The sequence below is a fragment of the Rhinolophus hipposideros genome (assembly GCF_964194185.1).
Source record: "Rhinolophus hipposideros genome assembly, chromosome: 8".
In the NCBI taxonomy this organism is placed as follows: Eukaryota; Metazoa; Chordata; class Mammalia; order Chiroptera; family Rhinolophidae; genus Rhinolophus; species Rhinolophus hipposideros.
In genome coordinates this window covers 81,312,438-81,335,263 of record NC_138054.1, presented here as the reverse complement: position 1 = coordinate 81,335,263, position 22,826 = coordinate 81,312,438, and the positions used below count along the sequence as shown (strand labels likewise).

General features: G+C 52.7%; 1 protein-coding gene across 5 annotated transcripts in view; it reads right to left on the bottom strand.

The window, feature by feature from the left end:
- ECE1 (endothelin converting enzyme 1) overlaps positions 1 to 22,174 on the bottom strand; it is a gene marked incomplete at its 5' end in the record, with an annotated part of 98,433 nt that extends 76,259 nt beyond the window's left edge. Inside the window, 2 exons of one of the 5 annotated variants that reach the window (XM_081057469.1) lie at positions 14,325 to 14,441; positions 22,087 to 22,146. Coding sequence is in view for 1 of the 5 variants with exons in the window: in XM_081057468.1 (XP_080913594.1) it covers positions 22,087 to 22,089 (3 nt within the window). Of the gene's footprint in view, positions 1 to 7,078; positions 7,484 to 14,324; positions 14,442 to 22,086 lie in introns of those variants that run through there. The other 4 variants (XM_081057468.1, XM_081057471.1, XM_081057470.1 and 1 more) reach the window with 4 other exon arrangements.
- Positions 22,175 to 22,826: the final 652 nt, after the last annotated feature.

The following is a 22,826-nucleotide window of genomic DNA, read 5'->3' as shown; positions in this document are numbered from 1 at the left end:
GTCCTTCCCAGAGACCGGGGCCCCACTGCTGCCTTAGCCACCCATGGTGAGTCTTTTGAGCAGACATTTCCCCTCTCTGCACTTCAGTTTCTCCATCCATCCGATGGGTGGGATGATATCTAAGAGCTTATCGATCTATCAGACTCACTCCACAAGCCTGCATAACCAGAGGCAACCGAATTTCCATGACAAAGGCAGAACCCCTGAGCGGGGTCAACCTGCGGGTCCCACACAGGGTGGGTGATATGCTAAAAAGGAAAGCAGGCAAGCAGTTTCCAGTAAGGACTCCACCTAACAGCAGGAGAGAAAGTGAATTAGGCTCCACAGAGACTTTGCATGGACAGTGTGGGATCCGCAGAGACAGACGCAGAGGAATAGTGTCTAAGTTATCCCTTCACAAACTCTCCCTCTCAGCAAATCAAATTCGATGGGCTTTTGACGGAGCTGGGTCTGTATAATTCCCAGGGCTCACTTTCCTCAACAGATTAAGTAAAAGTAATAAAATAGTCAACAAACAGGTCTATTTGTTGTAAAGATGTGTTAAGACGTTGTGTATAAATGACCTGGCACATACTAGGTGCTCAATAAATGCTGGCTCCATCCCAGGGCACCTCTGGCACCCAGAAGCCCTAGTTGCTGGTTTCCCAGCTGGCCTCAGCCCCCCACCAGGCCAACAAGCAGTCCGGATGTTTACACTGGCCGGTCAGGGCCTCCTGCCTGCCTGGGACAGGCTGAATAAACACACGATTGTATGGCTTCTGCTTCCAGCTTCCCACAGACCACTTGCCTCCCAGACTGGTCTTCCATGGGCACCTCCACACCACCCCAGATCCTCTGTTTACAGATTCTCCCCACAGATTATACTGGGGTTTGCTGTGTCCAGCTGATACCTGGCAAGACACTCTAATCCAGTCTATGATGATCTCCAGGGCGGGGGGCAAAGTGAGCAAGGGCCAGGCTCTGCTACAGCTGTGTGGGCTTGGACAGCTTCCGGGAGGCTCAGTATCTTCATCTATAAAATGGGGATAACAACAGGGCCCATTTCACAGGGGACTGTGACAATTAAATGGGATAAGTGATAAAAGCACTAAGTACAGGGCCTAGCTCATGCAAGGTGCTGGGGGAAGTAAGCTCTTAAAATTTTGTATTACTGTTTCGGGGGTAATTGAGCAATTTCACCAGGAAGTCAGTGGGCCCTGAGAGCACATCCTAAAATAAATGATAGAGAATTTATAACCAGTCTGAGCCAAGCACTTTCCATGTACTGTCTCAGCACCCCCAGGAGAGGTGATGCATCATTATTCCCCATTTCACAGGTGGAAAACTGAGGCTCAGAGAGGTTGAGTCACTTATATGGGGTCACACAGCCCATGTAACGTGGAGGAAGTATGTTCCTGATCCAGAGCCTATGTTCTTAACCTCCACACTCGCCCATGTCCCTGTAACAGCTTCATATATGTCTTCCCTTCCCTCCCTCCCTCCTTTCACTCTGGGGAGCCCTCCTGAGGTCCTGTCCTTCTCTAAGCCATGTAGGTACTGGGAGCTGCTGGCAGCTTCGGGCTCAGCTGTGCGGCCACCCTTGCCCATCGCCTGGGTGGTGACTTGATCATCTGTGACGTTCTTCCCTTATCCTGGGTCTGAGCCTGCTGCTCTTGGGCCCCCGGGTTCAGAAAAGGGGAAGGAGCTATTGTCAATTCCTCATCTACCCCGTGCCAGGCACCGTGGGCCATTTTCTTGTGTCACCTTCATGACCACCCTGTGCTGCAGGAATTACTGTCCCCATTTTATAGAGGAAGAAACCGAGGTTCCAAGAGGTAAAGGTCCCACAGCCAGTGAGTGGCAGAGCTGGGCACTCAAACTCAGGTCACTCTGACTCGAAACCACAATCCCGGCACTGGCTCTTGCGGGAGATAAGACACAATACAAACCACCTAACAAAAACCAGAAACTGATAATGGCCTTCTGGGGATGGCCAGATGCCGAGCTAGGACCTTTACAGAGTGGGGCTGGGCCATTCCAGGGAAATCTGTGTGTGAATAACACAAGAGGAATTCCCCAGGGAAAGAGCGTGTCCCAGGGGTGCCCGGCAGCCATGCCCAGGAAGGGAGGTCTGTTGGGCACCCAGGCAGGCAGGTCTGACCACAGGAAATACCTTTCCCTATGCAACTGTGGTGAGTTAGTGCTTTCACAGGGAATCAATATTTAATGAGCACCTACTGTATCCTGGGCCAGGCGCACAAGGCTTGGCATGCCACATATATTTTATTCCATTTTCCTAGCAATCCTGTCACACAGGAAGAATTATCTTCATTTTAGAGAAGGAAATACTGAGGCTCAGAGAGGAAAGGATGTTTCCTTAAACCATACTGATTGGAAGGGGCAGATCTGTCCAATTCCCAAGTCCTAATGAAACACAGTTACGTCCCTGGCCACCTCTCATCTGTCTGGTCCTGCCACACCCCTCCTCTCTCTGAGGTTCCCAGGATGGCTTCCCCAGGCTCCCTGACCACTGTCCCCAACATGGCTCACGCACACAGCTGGGACAATTTCTGAGGTCAGAATTATATCCCCATTTTACAGATGAGGAAACCGAAGCTCAGAGAGAAGTCACAGGGTGGCTTCCTAGTGAGATGGACTGGGGACAGGAGTGTGTGGATGAAATAGAAAACCCCACACCCCACCTGAGCGGAGAAGACTGCTCCTCTCTTTAAGGACTGGGAACAGGTCAGTGCTGCCCACCTCTGGCCTTCTAACAGATGTTTCCCTTCCCATGACGGTAGGCACCCTTTGGAGAATTTGGTGGCCCTCTGCCTAGCAGATGCCAAGGGATTCTGGCTACATGGTTGCCACGGAAACACCAGAGGATGCTCTGAGGGCAAGAGCCCAGTCAGCCTTTGTCACCTGGCTCGTGCAAAGGGCAGGCTGAGGGCATGAGCGGGGGCTGTGCCAGGGCTCCTCTTCCCATGTGCCCCACCCTAAAGCCCCAGGCCTTGTGACAAAAATGGCACTGCCAACTGTTCACATAGGAGACGGTGAGGTGGTGCCATTTTGGCCCCAGGCACCAGAAGTTGGCCTAAATGCCTAGCCAAGCCAGGACAGAAAATACAGAAGGGACAGAGAACAGAGGAGAGACAGACAGAGGGACAATCAGAGAATGAAGGCGGGAAAGACACGGGGGTTCAGATTTAGCAAACATTTCGTGGGCCTGTAGGACAAGCCTGACTCAAGCTAGCACTTTCTTCACACTGGTTATGTCACCTGACCCTCTAAATTGTTTCACCCCACAAAAGATAAAAAGAATCCCTGAAACTGAGGCTGGGATGGCGCCTGTCCAATGGCACAAGGTTAGGGTGATGAAGGGAGAGAAAAGGAGCGAGGGAAAGGGCATGCATGCAAACACAATAAAGGTGTCGGGGTGGAGGAGACAGTGGTGGACCCACGACTTCAAGAGGCCCCAGGTCTCTGGGTTCTGGAGACAAAAATCCTTCCTCAAGCTCCGGCCAATGTCAGCTGCTAGCCACTAGAGCTCGACTGTCCTTCTAAGCAACACGTGGAGTTGAAAGGCACTGTTGTTCACATCCCATCTCTGATGTCTACCTGGTCTGTTGCCTTGGACAAATCATCTGCCTTTTCTAGGCCTTCTCTTTAAAAGGGAAGCAGACATTCAAATCCTAACTCTACCTTTAACTAGCTGTGTGATCTTGGGCAAATCACTTAACCTCTCTGACTTTCTATTTCCTCATCTGTAAAATGGGTCTATTAATGCTACCTATAGCTGATAATAAATAAAAGTATACAGATTAAGCACTTAGCATATACCAGGCCCTCAATATTATTAGCTGGTATTAACATACTTTTTAGCATTTGCAAAGGGTGGGTGTGAGAAGAGCAAGCTATATTGGAGGAATTGTGCTTGTTTGGCTGAAGCAGAGAGGACAGGGTGGGGAAAGGCCAGAGAAGAGTCTGGAGAAGTGGGCAGGGACTAAATCGTGAAACACCGTAGAATTCCTATTGAGTCTGACTTGCTCCCAGGGTAATGCGGAGCCATAGAAGGGTTTTACGCAGGACAGTGACAGGGCTAGACATGTGTTTCAGGAAGATGGGTGAGGCTGTAGTGAGGAAGGACGAGGCTGGAGACAGGAAGGGCAGGGAAGAGGCTTTGCCTTGCTCCAGGAGAGAGGGTAGCTGATAAGAGACCAGCGAGGGCGAGGGGTGGAGAGAAGTGGAAGGGGAGGCAGATAGAACTTGGTCAAGGAGGAGTCTGGGTGCTATCTCGAATTCCATTCAAGCAACTCCGCACAGGAGTGCTGCTGACGGAGGTAAGCAGGACAGGTAAAGTGCAGGTTTAGGAGGTAGGAAGGTGGGCGCAGAGCTGGCCTTCACCAGAGAAGGGCAGCAATGAGTGAAAGAGAGGACGGCCAGAGGAAAAGGCGATAGCCTTGGGGCCCACTCCAACATGCGGCTGAGACAGGAAGGCTTCACAAACAGGCCTCAGGACAAACCCGAACTGAAGGCCATTCTGCAAAACACCTGCCCTGAGAAACTGTCACAGACCAGAGGCGGCCAAGGAGACACGATGACTAAATGTAATGTGGTGTCCTGGATGGGACTGTGGAAGAGAAAAAGGACATTAGTGCAGAAACTAGTGAACTCTGAATAGTGTGCAGTTTGCTGAACTGTAACACACCAATGTTGGTCTCTTAGTTTTGACAAATGTCCCATGGTCTTGTAGTATGTCTCCCTTAGGGAAACCTGGGTGAGGGGTATACAAGAACTCTGGGTCATCTATGCAACTTTTCTGTAAACCTAAAATTATTCCAAAATAAAATGCTTATATATATGTAAAAAGGTTGTAGGATTCCTGGTCTCAGGACTGACTCTCCTAAGAAAAAGAAATGGTGGTGGTGGCGGCGGTGGTGTGTGTGTGTGGGGAGGGACGGGGGGTTGGGAGTGGAGGTGGTCAAGAAGGGGAGTGGGCAGGGCACAGAATGAGATGTGCTTGAATCTGTACCCTGGTGGAAATGTTTATGTTTACTGAAATCTCTGATGGGGGCTTAGGAGGGCGGGCAGGCCCTGGGCCACTTAGACTGGGGTCATTTCCAAAACCAAGGCTCCTCAAAGTTTCCCAAAGGATCCAAGAAAGTGAACCAGTACCCAGGGATGTCTGAGGATAGCTAAAAGCCTCCACTGAAGCCTCATTTGTTTTCATCTTAAAAAGTCATGCCAATTCTGCATTGTATTCCAAAACAGTACCTTTTAAACTTTTATTTATTTAAGTGTGTTTTTCCAGGACCCATCAGCAGCAAGTGAAGTACCGTGTTTCCCCAAAAATAGCCAGACCATCAGTTCTAATGCGTCTTTTGAAGCAAAAATTAATATAAAACCCAGTATTATGTTATGTTAAGTTATATTATATTAGACTGGGTCTTATATTATAGTAAAATAAGACCAGGTCTTATATTAATTTTTGCTCCAAAAAACGCATTAGAGCTGATGGTCCAGCTAGGTCTCATTTTTGGGGAAACACAGTAGTTGTTTCACTCTAGTTGTGGGGGGTATGCAGCTCACAGTGGCCCATGTGGGGATCGAACGGGCGACCTTGTTGTTAAGAGCACCATGTTCTGACCAACTGAGCTAACCAGCCGCCCCCAAAACAGTACCTTTTAATTTTGCAATAAAATACTCCACTACATCCCCAAGGCAAGCTCCCGCACTAGTATGAAATAGCCAAATGTAAAAATTAAGCATGAAACCTTAAGAGAGGAAAAGAGAATAAGATGACCTCAAGGGAGTGGGGAGGAGAAAGGACTAAATCCTCCAAAATCACAGCTGGAGAGAAGGAGAGAGAACAGAACCCAAACATACCTGGCCCCCACAATGGCCTGGGCCCCGTGCCAGGAACCCACATTCAGTCATTCATTTTTTTTCCTTAATTCATTCTTTTTACAAATGTTTATCTGCCTACTATGTGCCAGTACTGTTCTAGGTGGAAACACCAGGGAACACGACAGGCAGAAATCTTTCTATGTGAGTGGGAGGAGACAGAGTAAATAAACAAGTAAAATGGGGAGTATGTTACATTGTGGTAAGTGCTAAGGAGAAAAATCAATCCGGGTGCAGAGGGGTAACTTTCAGTAGGATGGCCAGAAGCCTCTCAGAGAAGGTGACATCAGAGTAAAGACTTGAAGGAAATGAGCCTGCTTTGCAGACCTTTCCTCATTCATTTTTCACAGCTACAGGTGGTAATCATTTGCCCTGTTTTACAGGTGGGAAAAGTGAGTCTGGAAGAGGTAAACCCATTTACTTAAGATCACCGAGAAAATAACAGGGAAATTGGGGGAGAGCATAAGACTGAACCCAGGCCATCAGCTCCTCTCTAGGGAAGGTGATTAGGAGTCTCTCTGCCCCTGCACCCGTCCCCACGCCCTGGTAGACATCACTAATTAACAGGATCCATCACACGTCTCTTCCTTGCGGGAAAGCTAGATTCCCACATTGTCAGAACAGCCAACCAAGAGGGCTGGCCCAAGCTTCCTGGAAGTGGTTGAAAAGAAGGCCACAGGGAGCCTAGGAGGGTGAGCACATCTTCCAGGAAGTCAGGAGCACTTCACTACTGTCATGCAGGGACGCAGCTCCCGCTCCCCGCGCGAGAACGCAGGACACGGTGAGGCCAAACAGGAACACCCGCGGAGCCATAGGTAGGGGAGTCAGACCACTATAGTCTCTCTGGCGGCTGGAGACACAAAGCAAACATCCGTCAGTACCCCAACAGGGGGTCTTCCGGCACCCCAGTCTCGCTGGAGGCCAGGTGAGACACAGGAAGTAGGATCCGCAATCCACCATCGGCCTTTGCTAACCCCACTTGCTACCGCAATCCGCCGTTCGCTTCTTTGCCAGCCCACCAACCCCCTAGAGTAGCCACAGCAGTTATATTAATGGCGAATGGCTAACTGGTTACAGCTGACGGCCATCTACTGCCAGCGCCCGCACCTTTCCACGCGAGGCCGAGAGCCTGGAAACTGCTCTCCTGGCTCAGTCCCCACAGCTACTGTACCCCCTGCCCCCTATACCTTCTTACCTTGATCGAGTTTAAGAGAGGTCAAGGGATGGACTGGACCTGCACGACCCCCTGAGGAGGAGGGGAGGGTATCCGCATAAAGGGGCGCTCCACCACTCAGGCCAGCACAGTTCTGTTCCGAGAGTCCCTCACTGCTGTCAGCTGCGGCTAATGACTTAACCATGTCTGGCTGCTCCATCCAACAGTCGCCCTGGAATCCTCTCCATGGCCAAAGTGCTCTTCATAGCTAAGAAATAAGTCTGGAGGGGGCCAAAGGGGGCTCTCCAACCCCCACTCCTTTCTCTCTTCTTTCCACATAAAGAGAAACATTCAGAATTGAAGAAATGACTCATTTTCCCTAGAGAGAGCCAGGGCTGGGCTGAGTCACGCTGAAGGAGCCTGTGGGTCACTACTCCGCCTGCCTGTGCTGGCTGAGATGGCTCTGGGCCCAAGGAAGGCAGGGGACAAATGGAAGTAGAGGTGGCAGAGACCAGCGGCTGGTGGAGTGTACCCGCCTCTCCTTACTCGCCCTGGAGCGTGTCACTGGGTGTCACCCAGCACTGCTCAAATGGAACCCGATGGAGAAAAACTCCTCTGGACTTTCCTGAATGGTCTTCAGGGCTGACTCACTGCCACCTGGGGACAGCAAGAAAACTCACACGTCACCAAAGAAGGAAAAAAGGGACCTATGAAGCAATCTCTTCATTGGAGGCGGGATCAGCGATTGCCAGCAGAAATGTTTACGTATATTTTGTTCTGGGTTTTATTCTTTAAAGAAACACAATGCACAATAAATAGGGGTCAGAACTGGTTGCAATGTGCAGTTTTATATATTAAATTCTACTCTCCATTAGCTGGCACTAAACGCAAAGAGATGTCCCTAGTGACAACATGAAGAATAAACCAGGACTATCCACCTGGCACAGGAGAGTGTTCTCTATCCCAAACCCTTCCTGAGTTTAGCCGTGGAGGCTGCGCCCTCCCTCTACTCCTCTTTCACTGAGCATCTGCTGGGTGCAGGTATGCCAAGACAGCCAGGGTCTGCCCTCCAGGACTTCCCCTCCGGGAGAGAGAAGTGACAGTTACAACCAAAGGGCGTGAGCACCCAGAGGACAGAATAGTGCCAGTTCCTCATGCAGCTCAAAACTTGCTTCCAGCTGCCTGACCCCTCCCCAAAGGGTACCACCTGCTCCCCTCCAGAGAGCCCCCCAGAGGGGATCCAGAGCAACCTCGTTCTCATCCTCCTTTGCTGGCCTCCTCAGTCTTGGGGGCCAACAGACTGCCTTTCTGAGCCACAAACACACCCACCCGCCACCCTGAAGTCAGACACTCCCTCCACAGGACCCTGCAAAAAATAGACTCTGGAGTCAGCCCGAGTACTGGCTCAAAGCTGCGTGGTCTTGGCCGAGCCATCTTGCCTCAGCAAGCCAAAGCTTCCTCATCTGTTCAGAAGGGACACAAGAGGACCCGTCTCTTTCGAGGTGATTAAAGAGTCAATGCATGTGACGCTTGCCACAGGGCCTGGCTCAAAGTTAGTGCTCACTAACCTGTGGTTCCCACCTCCTGCTCCACGGAGCATGCAGGTAAGAGAATGTGAGGACAGGTGTTAAAAAGAGCTGCACAATCCCAGGGTCCTGGGACTGTGCTCCCATCATCAGCCAGAGGCTCAAGGAGACTCAGGCTGTTCTGTGAAGCCACTAGTAGCTGTTTCACCAGCCTATCTCATTTCCAACCTAAATGCCCATTTCCCACCAGTGCAATGATTTCCAGACTCTAACACTGAGTGTTTTTCCTGCCCCTTCTCAGCCCTCATCTTTCTGCCACCCAATGTTCCCAGCCAACAACAACTGCTTCCCAGGCTTGTTTGCCACACAGCACGTGGCTCCCTAAGCACAAATATCCATGCGGGAGACGGCAGGAGGCTCAGGAGGGGCCATGAAGCGGAGGGTGTGGCAAGAGGAAGAGAATACATTTCCTGAGTGCCTACTGTGTGTCGGGGTGAGGGTGTGGCAAGAGGAAGAGAACACATTTCCTGAGTGCCTACTGTGTGTTGGGGTGAGAAGAGCTCCATCTGGGGGGGGATACAAAACCCCAGGAGAATGGTGTGTTGGTCGGGGAGGAGGTGCCTGGTCTCCAGAAGAGCAGGGGACCACATCCTCAGAGAGAGGTCAGGCCAGGGTCCAAGGTCCAGGGGCAATTTCCAGGGAGAAGGGTCCTGAGGGGACAGCAGGCTCTGAAACCTGGTGAGAAAAGGGGGAGTGGCGTGAACCCTGAAAAGGACAATGTGGGGTCAGAAACAAAGGGGATGAGGTTCATGACAGGGAGCAATGGCTACCTTGGATCCCAGGAGGGGATGGCTTAGACCAGGGTGGGAAATGGGGAGAGGCCTACCCAGCAAGAAATTCATTTAACTGAATATCTCACAGGTCTTATTTGCCAGGTAGGGTTAACTGGGGGAAGAAAAAGACAATCTTAAATGGTAGCCCCCAGTTTCCGGTTCAAGAAATTTGGAGGAGGGGGGAGTCTCCCTACTTCTGGGGAGTGCCCCATGGCTGAGGCCCAGACTTTGGCCCTGTGCGTCCCTTTTTTTCCGCAGCAGGACATCTCCTCAGATCCTTGGGCCTCTCTGCACCCCTGCCCAGTCAGGGGCTGTTTGTGCATAGTGGCTCCAGCCCCCCACGCCCCAGCCCCACTTCTGTGGACTCCTTCAAAGCCTGGGGAGGCCCTGGAGGCCCAGAGGTCACAGGGAAAGAATCTGGAGGTCACGGGCAGCCCCTCCCTCGTTGGATGCTTCAAAGACAGAATGTGTGCCTGTAAGGCCTCTCCTCCCCTGAAGTCACCAGACTCTGCTGAGAGGTGGGGGACTGGAGGTGGGGGAGTAAGGTGGGGAGGCGCAGGGAGGGGGTGCAGCCACCAGAAGGCCTGGAAGCAGGACTCTACAAAAGCAGTTAGCAGGAATCTGGGCCCTGAGTCAGAGCTTTGCTTGAAGGCCCCTGGCATCAGCACCCCTGTGCCAGCTACTAACCAGCGGTGTGGGCTGGACCCACAGCAGCTTGCACACCTTTCCAGGCTCTGTTCTCACCGTTCCAAGCAGTAGACTGGATCCCCCGCCCCACTCCAATCAATCACCAAGCCCTGTCAATTCTACCCTTCAATACCTCCATCTCCCTCGTCACTGCCACTGGCCTGGGCTCAACAACCATCTGCCACCTCTATTGCCGCCCCCTCCCCATGTCCATCTCTACTCAGCAGCCAGAGTGAGTTTCATAAACCACGGGTCAGATCATGTCATCTCCCTGCTGGCATCCCTTCCAGTGCCAGGTGAACCCTCCACCCTGCCAGTCATAAATGTTTGCCTTTACTTTCTTTGCGGGCTTAAATGGGGCCTTCTGGTGCAGAAGAAAATGAAGCCTAAAGTTTACTGAAAACACACACACACACACACACACACACACTCACACACAGCTTTCCACTGCTCTTGGGATAAAGTCCAAATATCTCACCTGGTCTATATGGCCCCATGGGGCCCAGCCCCTAGTGACCCCTCAGCTTTACCTTGGGTCACTCTTGCCCTTGCTTTCTATTCCAGCTGCACTGTACTAGTAAAATCTAGTACTATATAGGTTACCCACCTCAAGGCCTTTGCACATGCTATTCCGTTCACCTAGAATCTTTTTCTCTCTGTCCTTTTACCTGATTAACACTTAACCCATCCTCAGTGCTAATCCCTAGAGACCCCAAATCCCTTTCAATTCCATCCTTGCTGGGCACTGGGAATGCAGAGGTGAAAAGGCAGGGGCTCTGCTCCAGCAGAACTCCACCTAGTACCACGTTTCCCCGAAAATAAGACCTAGCCGGACATAGCAAAAATTAATATAAGACCTGGTCTCATATTATATTATGTTAGATAAGACCCAGTCTTATATTGTTGTAAAATAAGACCGGGTCTTATATTAATTTTTGCTCCAAAAGACGCAGTGGAGCTGATTGTCCGGCTAGGTCTTATTTTCGAGGAAACACAGTAGTAAAATCTAGTACTAGGCAGTTACTGCACAAATCCCAGCACTTGACACGAATCACATTGCTTGTTTAACCCACTCTATGAGTTTGGTACTATTATTATTCCTATTTTACTTACGCAGAATCAGAGGCTAAGAATTTAGAATTTGCCTAAAGCTGCTCAAGTAAACAGCAGAGCTGGGATTCAAACCCAGGCAGGCTGGCCCCAGAGCTCAAGCTCTTGATCTATGTCAGTGCAGGGAGACACAACAGGGAAAGTTTGTCCAGGGTGACTTGTGCCTGATAGAAGGCAATCTAGGGTGGGGACACACAATGGATGGGCTAGGGTGGTCACAAAAGTTTCAGAGAACAGCTGCGGAAAGAGGAACAGGCCTAACGGGTTTGGGACATACGTCAGTGTTATTAGTAACACCTACCTCTTTGAGTGGGGAACTGAATATGTACCACATGTGCTCTGAACAGATCTGCTCTCATTTAATGTTTGCAACCCCCCCAGGGAAGGGGTTGTTATCCCCACTTCACAGATGGGCAACTAGAGGCTCAGAGAGGGAAGTTTACCGGCGAAAAAGGGCTTTACAACAAATAAATGATGGGTCCAGGGTTCAAGTTTATGAACCCGAAACCATACCGCACAAAGAGGGATCGGTGTGTGTGGTAGGCATCTGATAAAAGGTGGGGGAGCAACCCCATTCTCCATTCTGGGCCTGCATTTAGTGCCTGTGTGCCTCCATTCAGGCTGGAGGAAGGCAGGATATCTCCAGCTCATCTAAGCTTTGCACGAGTGTGTGTGCATGCGCGTGCGTGTGTGTGCGTGCGTGCGTGCGTGCGTGTGTTGGGGTGGTGGTGCTAAGTAAGGGCCTTGTTAAAGGGTCTGCCAACTATAATGGGGAAGTAAAATAAACAAGCAGCAGTGGGATGGGCCTAACTGCATTCACCAGAACTAGAAAACAGTGTTTGTTAAGTGAAAGCTGACACACAGCCGTTCTTTCCAGGTCTTCGCAAGGACAGAACTGCATTAGTAATAACGTTAATAACAGTTCCCATTTGCTGAGGACCTACTATGTGCACCATCCTATGAGCTTTACAGGTATACGTGAATCATTTCAACCACTCTTCATAACACCATGAGAAAGGTATTGCTATCATCCCATTTCTCGGAGAGAAAACCGAGGCTCAGAGATGGTCGTTGGCCTAAGGTGACCCATCTGGGACTAAGTGGCAGAGCTGGGACCAGAACCCAGGTCTGTCTGGCTCCAAAAACCCATATTTTAATCACAAGGAGCACTGGATTAGGAGTCCTGGAGATCAGAGTCTCAGTACTGCTGCTAACTCCCTGTGTGGTCATAGGCAAGTCTCCTTCCCTTTCTGAACCTTTGTCTCCCCATGGGGAAGTCTGTCTCGATGATATCTGAGACCCACTTCCACTGAGACCTTCTGTGGCTCTGTGAACTCCCATGCCTTCCCCTTCTCCCCACCCACCATGCCCGGAGCCCCAACAGGATGCGAGTAACCACACACTCAACATGACACTCGGGCCCAGAAAGATGAAAACCCTCCTTATCGTGGTGGCCGCCTCCTGCCCCAGATCAGCCTGAGACACCCAGAAACCACAAAACCACAGGCTTCACTTGAGCAGGATGGTGGGAGCAGCAGCCCAGAGTCCAGAGGGGCTGGGCGTCCCTTTTCCGCCATCACTTCCTCTGCCCTCACTTCTCACAGGGTATGCGGAAGTAGGGGAGGCAGGCTCTGGCTCTGTGCCCTTCTGGCCCCATTTCTCTGGGTTGCAGGGCTTGGGGTGGTGGGAACATCACTTAGAGTAAGTCATGAGCTCACCCTGGGAGGCTGAGTCCAAGCGGAAGTTTTGAGACAAGTCTGATTGGCTCCAAAGGCAACTTGTGCCCCCATACTCCGCTGCCAGACACGTCTTGCAGCATCTGAGGTCTCCTGTCCCCCTCTCTTCCATCCTCGGAAGTAGCTGCTAAAATCCCAGACCCTGGAGTAATATACGCCGCCTTGCCCTGAGGACAGGTGAATACTCGTGTCTGTGGAGCTCACTCGCACATCTCACCCAGCACTGGCCTCCCTGCCTCACTCCTGCCCCCTACAGTCCATCCACACGGCAGCCAGGGCCTTTCTAAAACAAACCAATCCCAGGCATCCCCCTACTTAGAGCCCTGAGGTGGCTTCCCATCACAAGGGAACAGCATGAGATGCCAATTTTCCCCATGCTTGACAAGGCCCTGCATGACCTGGCCCCTCCATGCCCACTTCTTCCAGCCCCTGTTCCCCTTGCTCCCTCTACCCAGCCACACTGGCCTTCTTGCCAAATCCCTCACCCTGGCCTCAGGCCCTTTGCACTTGCTAGTCCTCTACTCAGAACTCTCCGCTCCCACATTTTTGCCCAACTGCCACCTCCTCAGCCTTCAGGTCTCAGCTCAGATGTCACCTCCCTCCCCGCCTTGCAGCCACTCTCCACCACATCGCTCTTTTACTTTCTTTCCTTTCTCTGAAGCGATACGTACTTCTGGTTGTTGATTTGCCTGTGTAGTCTCTGGCTTCCTCCCCTAGAATGTATTTCCTCAAGGGCAGGGATTCTGCTGCCCCATCTACGTCCGTCCCCACAATGAGGCAGGACCTCATTTCATCCTTACAACCCTGCAGATGAGGATGCTGGGGGGGCTCAGAGAGGTGCAGTAACTTGCACAAGGTCACAGAGCCAGGATGTGACAGAATGTCTGATGTCAAGGCCAGCTCTGTGAGGCCTCCTCCTTGGGTGGGCACCCACATCCAGGGGCCCAGGCTGGAGGGTTCTCACCAGGGAGGACAGATGCACAATGAGGCTCTTGGGGAAGGTACCAAGACTGAAGAGCCTCTCCTAACTTTCCCACATGGTCCCTCCTCGGAGATATGGGACAGCTGGGGCTCACCTGTGAGGCAGGCATCACCCTGGAGATGGAAAAGCAGAGCAAATGGCTCCCAAATGAGGGCAGACTACCAGAAACTAGGGAAACCATCACCCCACCCAATGTTCTGCAGAATGGGAAACAGGATCAGGGAGGGGAAGGCCTCACAGCCTCAGAACCTGGGATCTCCAACGCCAGGACCTCCTCCCTGCCTTGGCAAATGCCAGGGGAGACCCAAAGCCCAGGGTCTAGGTAGAGGACCTGCCCAGAGCTGTCAGGCCCTGAGGGCAGGGCCAGGGCCTAACAGAATGGATCTGAAGCATTAAAGCAAAGACAGGACTCACATTCCTTCTTCTTTCAAAAAATATTCAACAGCCTCTTCTAGGCGTGGGCCAGTGGGCAAAGAGGTGAACAGTACACTGAAAATGGAGCACCGTCTGTGTAGAACCTTGTGGCAGTTTCTGTAAAGGTTAAAACACACATTGACCCTCTGACCCAGCAGCTCCACTCCTAGGTAGCTGCTTGAGAGAAATGGGTGCTCAAGTCAACAAAGAGACACATGAGAGTCACAGCAGCCCAGACTGGAATCCACTCAAATGTCATCCACGGACACTGACACATACCTCAGCCCAGTGGGAGACATAGCAGCCTAAGAAAGGAGCAGATAGATACTGGTCCAGGCAGCAAGCTGGATGAATTAAAAAACGTCAGTGTTGACTGAAGCTAAAGGAAACCAGGCCAAAAGCACAAGAATCCATGCAGATCAAGTTCAAAACCAGGCAAAACTAGAGGGAGGGACCGAAAAAAGGCCAGAGGCCGCCTGGGAGGGGGGTTACTGGAAGGGGCACGTAGAACTCTGGGGAGGTGGAAACGTTCTCTGTTTTCTGATCTAGGTGGTGGTTACACAGGTGTGTAAAAACCGAGCTGCACTAGATACGTGTGTCTTACGTTAAGTAAACCACACCACAATTTAAAAAAATATACAGTCTTACTCTCAAGAAGCCCAGAGAGTAGCAGAACCAGAATGCTGTCATGCTGATGAGAGAGGCCGATATCCATGGAACCCCCTGGGTGTGCCAGGATGGAACTGGGTTCTTCTAAAACTGCCCCTAGTTAAATTCTTCCAACTACTACACAAAATAGGTCCCAATAGCTTCAGATTAGAGATGAGAAAAACAAAGCTCAGAGAGGTGGCGATATACTGTCCAAAGTGACACAGCAGAACGTGATGGAGCCAGGTTTGAACTTGGGCCCACTGGTGCCCCAGGACCATTTGTGCTGCATGGGCTGCCCCACCTCCCTGCCCTGCCCACACCTGGGGTTGCCAGTCCCCGCCCCACACCCCCTCCTCTGCCAGCGATAGGGAAGAGCTCATGACCTGGAGTCTGGCGCTTCAGTGAAAGAGCTGCTTAGGAAATGCGTCCTTCCTCTCCTGTCCGCCTCCTCCCCTCTCCCTCACCCCTCTCATTGCCACACATCTGTGAGGTCATTTCAGCCCTGGACTTCTGCCCAGTAAGAAGGAGCCCCAGAGGCCGGGCAGCTGTGTGTGGGTCTGCGTGTGTGTGTGGTATTGACCAAGGGGTTTTCTCAAACCCCGGACTCCCCCAGCCCAGTCTGTGGCCCCCGAGTACCAGGAGGGTGATGTTACAGTCCCCACCCTTGGCTCCGGTTCCCAAGTGACGCAACCCAGGGTCTGGATTCAGGGAATCATAAAATGTTTATTTGGAATAACCCCCACGGCCATTTATTCCATTCTTATCTAGTGCCAAGAGTTTTGTCAAGAGTTACCTCATTAATCCTTACCAAAGACCCTCCAAAACAGGTACCATTAAGATCTCACTTTATAAACGAGAAAAACAGAGCTCAAAAGGGTAAAGGGATTTGCCCACAGTCCTACAGTGGTAGGAAGTGGTAGCGCTGGGATTCCAACACAGGTCTGCCCAATTTCCAGTCTGAGCTCTGAGCCAGAGAATTATGCTTGTACTCCTACATGTCATTGCAGGAAAAGGCCCCTTGAATCAGTCCGTTCCAGCCATGTCATTTTACAGATGGGACAACTGAGGTCCAGGTAGGAAGAATGCCTTACTCAGGGCGACATGAAACGTTAATGGCAGGTCTGGGGCTGGAAGCTAGATCCCCTCCCGCAGCCTTGTGTTCAACGACCACCAGATCAGAGCACTAGAGCAGGCCACGTGCACCTGGATGGGGAGCGTGTGGGAGGCAGGCAGGCAGGCAGGGAGGCGGGAGGCTCTGGTTCCAGGCAGAGGTAAATATTGACATGTCGGTGTTTACACTGTAACTCTACTCCTTCTGGCTGTTGCCTCAGGCCTGCCCTCCTGCCTTCTCCTCCCAGGAGAGGAGGAGCGCATGGGAGGAGGATGGGGAGAGGAGGCTTCTGGGCCAGGGGCTGCTCCTCCTGCTCACGGGGGCATGTGGTCAGGAAGCCTGCGACATATCCAGTCAGAGGGCCCCTAGAGACTTGGGCCAGGGCCTGTATGCAGCGCCAGGAGCTGAGGAGCTGGGAATTTGGGTTGAGAGTCACGGGCCTGGGTTTAAATCCTAGCTCTGCCACTAACTGGCATTGGGACCTAAGAACAGTTGGTGAAAGGAAAGAAAAGGGCTTTACTAACTGTCAAGTGCTATGCAAAGATAAAAGACAGAAAAAATCAGTATTTCAGTCTGGCCAACCTTTAGCCCCAAACAGCAACCCAGGCCTCTAGCCACTGCCTAACAGTTTCATCCCCATCCCCGGGGGGCCTTTCCCAGGAAGGCAGGTTCTGCTAAACTGAGTGGCAGCTTGGGACTAAGGCCAGCATATTAAAGAATCAGGAGGCCACTGCCTAGTTCTAGTCCCTAATTCTCTGATTTTTGAGCCTCAGCTTTCACAACTCTATAATGGGAATAAACCTACTTCTTGGGGTTGGTGTGAAGATCAAAGGGATTCTATTGAAGTGCCGGGCAATTGCTAGATGCTCATTTCGCCCCTTAGTCTTCCCGTCTGTTTAAAATGGGGGATTTGAATTAGATGGTTACGAATCCCCTTTTAATATAAGCACTCTATGGTTTTAAGATCTAGCAGCCAAGCCCACCTCCCTGTCTCTGGACCCTGAAGTTAGACCCTCTCTCAGCTAATTTTCTGAATGGCCTCCAGAAACTTGTTCCCTTGTTTATATCTCCCCTTTAGAAAACCCAGGAGCCCTGTGGGGAAGGAGCCACTTCAAGGCTTATCAGTGAGCCAAGACAGGCCTGTGGATATCCCAGCCACCCCTGCCCTCAGGGCAACCCCCAAAGGGCAGAACCCCCAGTGCCACTCCCTGACAATCAGCACTGGTTGTGCATTAAACTTTGCCCCCCAGACTATAACTCTTTAAATGACAAACGAATATCTCCTTATTTCAATCTCTCCAAAGTTTGGCTCCTAGAAAGCATTTCATTCCACTAACTGTTGCCTTAGGAAGCTCAAATACCACCTCTTCTGGGAAGCCTTCCCTGATACACACCCATGTCCGGGGTGACTCTGGAGCTGCCTCCCCAGGTTGGTACTTATAATTTTCTACCCTGTTTCAGAGGCATTTGGGAACTTGGCCTTTCTCCTTTACTAGATACAAGTTCCGTGAGGCCCAGAGCCCTGCTGGTTATTTGCATAAAACGATGATGAAAGGATGTGGGAAGGAAAGTCAGTGTCCACAGGGAAAAAGGCTTTGTGGGACCTCTGGGGCCACAGCCTCCTCTTCTCTTCATGCCCATTCTGGGCAGCATGATGGGGGTGTGGTGTGGGGAGGAGGGGGCCGTGACTAGTGTCCCGACCATCATCGTCTCTCACAGGGCCACTCTAGCAGCCTAACTATTTTCCCAGCCTCCAGCCTCGCCAACCCCACTATTCTCCACAAAGCAGCCAGTGCGATCACCTCAAAATGCAGATCTGCCATGTCACTCCCCTCACTCTGAACCCCACTGCCCTGAGGACGGAGCCCCAAATCTCTAACACGACCTTCCCCGCATGCGCCTGCCCCTGGCCACCTCCCAAGCATTGTCTTCTGAGCCTCCAGATGACTTAATTCCCGAACGCACCATGTTTTGTCCCGTCTTACACAGAAGTGGTCCCTAAGCCTGCAATGTTCTTCCTGACCCCTTCATTCTTTAGGCCACAGCTTTAATGTCATGTCCTCAGAGAGCCTTTTCTGATCCTCAGGCCAGGTTCTCCTATCCGCTCCATAGCACCCTGCACGTCTCCTTGGTAACAGCAATTGCGCTTGTAATTTCCTGCTCCATATCTGCCTGTCCACCAGACTGGGAGAGAGACACACCAATCTCGTTCATACTGATAGCAGCCCTAAAGCCTTATGTTGGTGAGCGAATGGATGGATGGATGGATGGATGGATGGATGAATGAATGAATGAATGAATGAATGAATGAATGAAGCACTATGACTATGGCAGGGGTGCTTACCTAGTTAACTAAAAAGAAAAAATTGAGAGAAAACACAAAAAGTCATAAACGGTTGCTGATGGTTCCTCCCTCACCGGAGGCATCAAAGTGTGGACTTTAGCCAAGCTGGTTATATTGGCTAATGCCTGAAACTCTCTGCCGAACCCACCTTGCCACCTTCTTGCCCCTCAAATCCTGTTCCCCCCCTGACAGGACGTGCTCTCTCCATTTCTTTCTGGGAAACAATGTATTTATTCTTTAACAAAAGTGAACAACATGCCTGTTTACCAAACATCGTAGCAATGCAAGGAAACACGAGTAACCCAGTTACCAGAACAGACGCTGGCTCAGCCGGCTTGGGAAGAAAAGGCACTCTGGGCAGCCCATACAGACTGGTTCAGGGGGCATGTGGCTGGCCTCACATCTTCAAATCACACTTCCCCTCAAGTTCTTAACAGTCTGCGTTTCTACACTGTATCCTAGATTGTAGCTCATGATATCCTGAGAAAGGAGCAAATCTGCCTCACTTAGTAGGAAACGAGGTGCCAAGGGGAGGAATGGCTAATCCAAGGCCACACAGATGTAGGTGGTACATCCAGTATTCAAATCTAGGCACTGGACTCAGTCCTCAACTCAACTACTTACAGTAAAGATGATTCCCACCCCTCAGCCATGGCTCTAAGCTCGGTCCCTAGCTTGGAATGTGAAGGAACACCCTCCAGGTGCCACAACAGCAGACTGGGAACGCTGGGTTGCTCCTCCTTCCCCTCAACCTGTCTGCCTGGTAACCCTCCAAACATCCAAGAGGTTTGTGGCTGCTCTGGCACGATCTTGCTGTGTGACCCTGGGAAATCTCCTTTACCTCTCTGTGCCTTCTGCTGGGTGGTATGAGGACAACTGGAGATAAAAGAAATTTAAAAAACATAACTTCCTCAGAACCCTCACCCCAAGCCTGCACTGGAGGGTCCATTTGAGGTCTTTAAGAACAGCGCTGACTCCCTGCCAAGGGGTTAGAGACCTGGGTGGGGAGCTGGGGACCGTCAGGGAGATTCAGCCAGGACAACAGGAAACAGCGCACATACTCTCCAACCAAGCCCCTGTTAGGAACCCAGGGGCCAGGGGAAACTTGGCCACGCCAGAGAGGAGGGAATGCTGGATTTGTTTAAAACCCATGGAGCAGGAGATCCAAGGCATAAACACTTTAGTAGCCCTGAATCACCCCCACCTCAGGAATGAGCACAGACACTAGTGTTTCGGGGAAACCAAAATAGGGGGCTGGGGGGAGGCCTGACGTCAGCCCCTACCCCACCCACACGTGGTGGGCCAACAATCCACAGCACAGCTCCTACTACACAGCCAGGCTAAGTCTTTGACTATCTGGGCCCAGCAACGTCCCTTGCCCACTTTCCCTCCTCTTTCCTGGCTCTCTCATGCCCAGGTGCCAGGCAAGCCCCATTCTGGCCTTTTGAAGAGCATTTCCTGAGCTCTCACACCTCTGGTCCTCTGCTCTCATAGGTCTCCCCACCTCCATGTTCGTTCCAATTCGGATGCCACCTGCTTAGTGAAGCTTTCTCCCATCTCTCCAGCCAGGAGGGAGCCCTGGCCTGGCATGACACTTCTGCTTTCCCAAAGATATGCCACCTGGCCCGAGGGTCCATGCAGACATCTATGGACTGGCAGAAGCCTCCTTCACATGTTTATGACAGTTTTTCTCCCTAGTAGAGGGCTTGGCATATTGTAAGTGGTCCATAAACCTTTGATGAATGATGACCACGTGAATGATTCTGTAAGTACCACCGTCTCTTTCCTCTCCCCACAACATGACAGACGTTAATCCTCCTTCCAAACCAGCAAATAGGTGAGATGTCAGGCAGAACTTCTCAACTCGAGCTTAAGGCTGTACAGAAAAGACAACTGCGCTGTATTTGGACAAAGCACTCTCACTGGGTTATCTCGCCCAATCCCCACATCATCCCTGCAAGATAACACTTATCTCATTTCACAGATGAGGAAACTAATACTCAGAGGTGAGGATGCAACTTGACCAAAGTCCCTGTGGGGACACAAACTGGAATTCGAACCTGAATCTGTTTGATGCAGACCCTGAATCTGTTTTGATGTCTTCCGGACAGGCTGGGTGGCTTCTCAGGTTGTAAGGCTCTGAAAAGTGGCACCAAGGCAAGGTGACCTCTCTTTGGTGGTTTTTAAGGAGGAAAAAGTTCTTTTTTGCAAGGTGGGCTTGGGGGCAGAGTGGATAATATGACCTCAAAGTCACCCCCTTTTATTGTCCATATTCTGAGGACTTAAATCAAGTGCGGGTCCACAGGAAGGGAGGGTCCTGCCACCGAAACTGTCCAAGCAGAGCATTCCAGGGGAGAGGCTCCTGACCAAGGAGGTAGGTTGGATCCAAGATGGTTTCTAAGCACCTGTGGGTATGTAGTCAAGCCATAATTTTGTTACGACTGACTCTGGAGAGGCAAGTGGTGGTGGAGGGAGAAGCAGATACTAGTGGGGCGAGGAGCGAGGAAAGGGTGGTTGCAAGAGGATCCTAGCTCTGGGCACAGCAGGAGTTGGTCCTGTGGAGTCATTGGGGGACTCTTCATGTCTACAGGGGGATCCCGTCCTGCCCCGACCTGGGCCTCCCCAGGCTTGGCAGCACTGTCACAGAGAAGAAGCGATGGCTGTATCCCTGGGACTGGCAGCCACCATCACTGGCACATACATGCCCTCCTCTGGCCCTGCATGGTGACTGGCAACCACGTCAGAGGGCACAGAGCACGACTAGGAGAGAATCAGAGGGGCCTGTCCATGGGGAGAGAAACAATAGAGAAGCAGGTGGCCTTGGCCTCCATGATGGAGAGGTGATCATCCTAATGAGGTGATTGAAAAGTCTGGTTTCGCTTCCAGGAATAAGACCCCCTCCCTAAAACAGTTCCGAGCCTGGACCAAATGGGTTTCTCCCCTGGGGCTTCAGAAACCCCCCCCATGAAATCTCCCTCCCCAGCTCCCTTCTCCTTGATGCCATTGCCTAGCACCTCCTTTAAGGACCCATTACAGGGTGATGCTGGGGAGACCAGATCGCTGGGCACAGGGTCCCCGAGCGTCCCTTGGTCTCTGACAGCAACCAGCCTGGCTGCCCGGCCCCTCCACTCTCCACCCCTTAAGCCACAGCGGGATCGGTAGCCCCATACAAAGTGTCCCGACCTAGCCCCCGGCTAAGCGCGGCCACCCACGATGCCCCAGGCGGAGCCTCAGTCCCGAACCGACCGGGCATCCCGGACACTCAGGTCCAACAGGATCCCGCCGTGGAACTGTCCCCGACGGCCGCCCCCGCCCCAGCCCAGAGAACCAGGGTCTCCCAGCCCAGTCGGGTCCAGGGACTTCCGGACGCCCCAGTCCAGAACCGCACCAACTGCCCCCAACCCGATTCGGCCACCCCGAACTCTCCACACCACACCCAGTTTTGGGGCCAGCTGCCCGAAACCAAGTTCGGCGCCGCCACCCTGGACGGAGCAGAGTGCGGCGCTGCCGGGCGAGTCAAGCCCTGCCTCGGCGCCCCCCGACGGCACGCCCGGCGAGAGCTGCCCCGGCGCCCAGCCCCCGCGAGCCCGCCCGCCCCGGGTCCCACGCCGGCGTCGCCGCGGGGGCCGTCACGGCTGGGCCGGCGCGGCACTCACCATGGCTCACGCGCAGCGCCCGGTCCGGCCCTCGGCTCCCGGCCGCGCTCCCCCGACTACGCGGCTGTGCGGCCCCGGCGGCGCGCTCGGTGCCCCGCGGGCGAGCGCGGCTTCGGCGCCGAGTCCCGGGGGGGCGGGCCCGCCGCGGGGCCAATCGCGGGGCGCGGGGCCCGGGCCGCGCAGCCAATCACACCCGGAGGCCTGCCTCCTCCCCCGCGGACCCCCCCCCCCGCCCCCCCCCCCGGCCGCCGGCTCCTTAACCCTTGGCGCGTCCGCGCCGGAGCCCGGGCGGCGTGCGGACCCTGCGGCGCGGGCGCTCGCGTGGTCTCCGGCCTCGGGCTGTGCGGTCCAGACCTCGGCGAGACTGGCTTCGGGGGGAGGCGGAGCCCGGGGAGAGGCTCGGCTGTGTCCGGTGCGCGGCGCCGGGGGCCTCGGCGACCTTTGTCTCTTGCCCGACGCCTGCACGGGAGTGTGGCCCAAGGCGCTGCAACTGCGTGTGCGTGTGCGTGTGCGTGTGTGTGTGTGTGTGTGTGTGTAAGAGAGAAGGGAGGAGAGGAGGAGACAGAAAAAGCGGGGGAGGGATGGAACCCGCGTGCCTGGGTGTTTATGTGTGACGGACAGACAGAGACTGACTATATTTGGGGCTTGTTACTGGGTGCTTCCGTGTGTGTGTGTGTGTGTGTGTGTGTGTGTGTGTGTGAGAGAGAGAGAGAGAGAGAGAGAGAGAGAGAGAGAGAGAG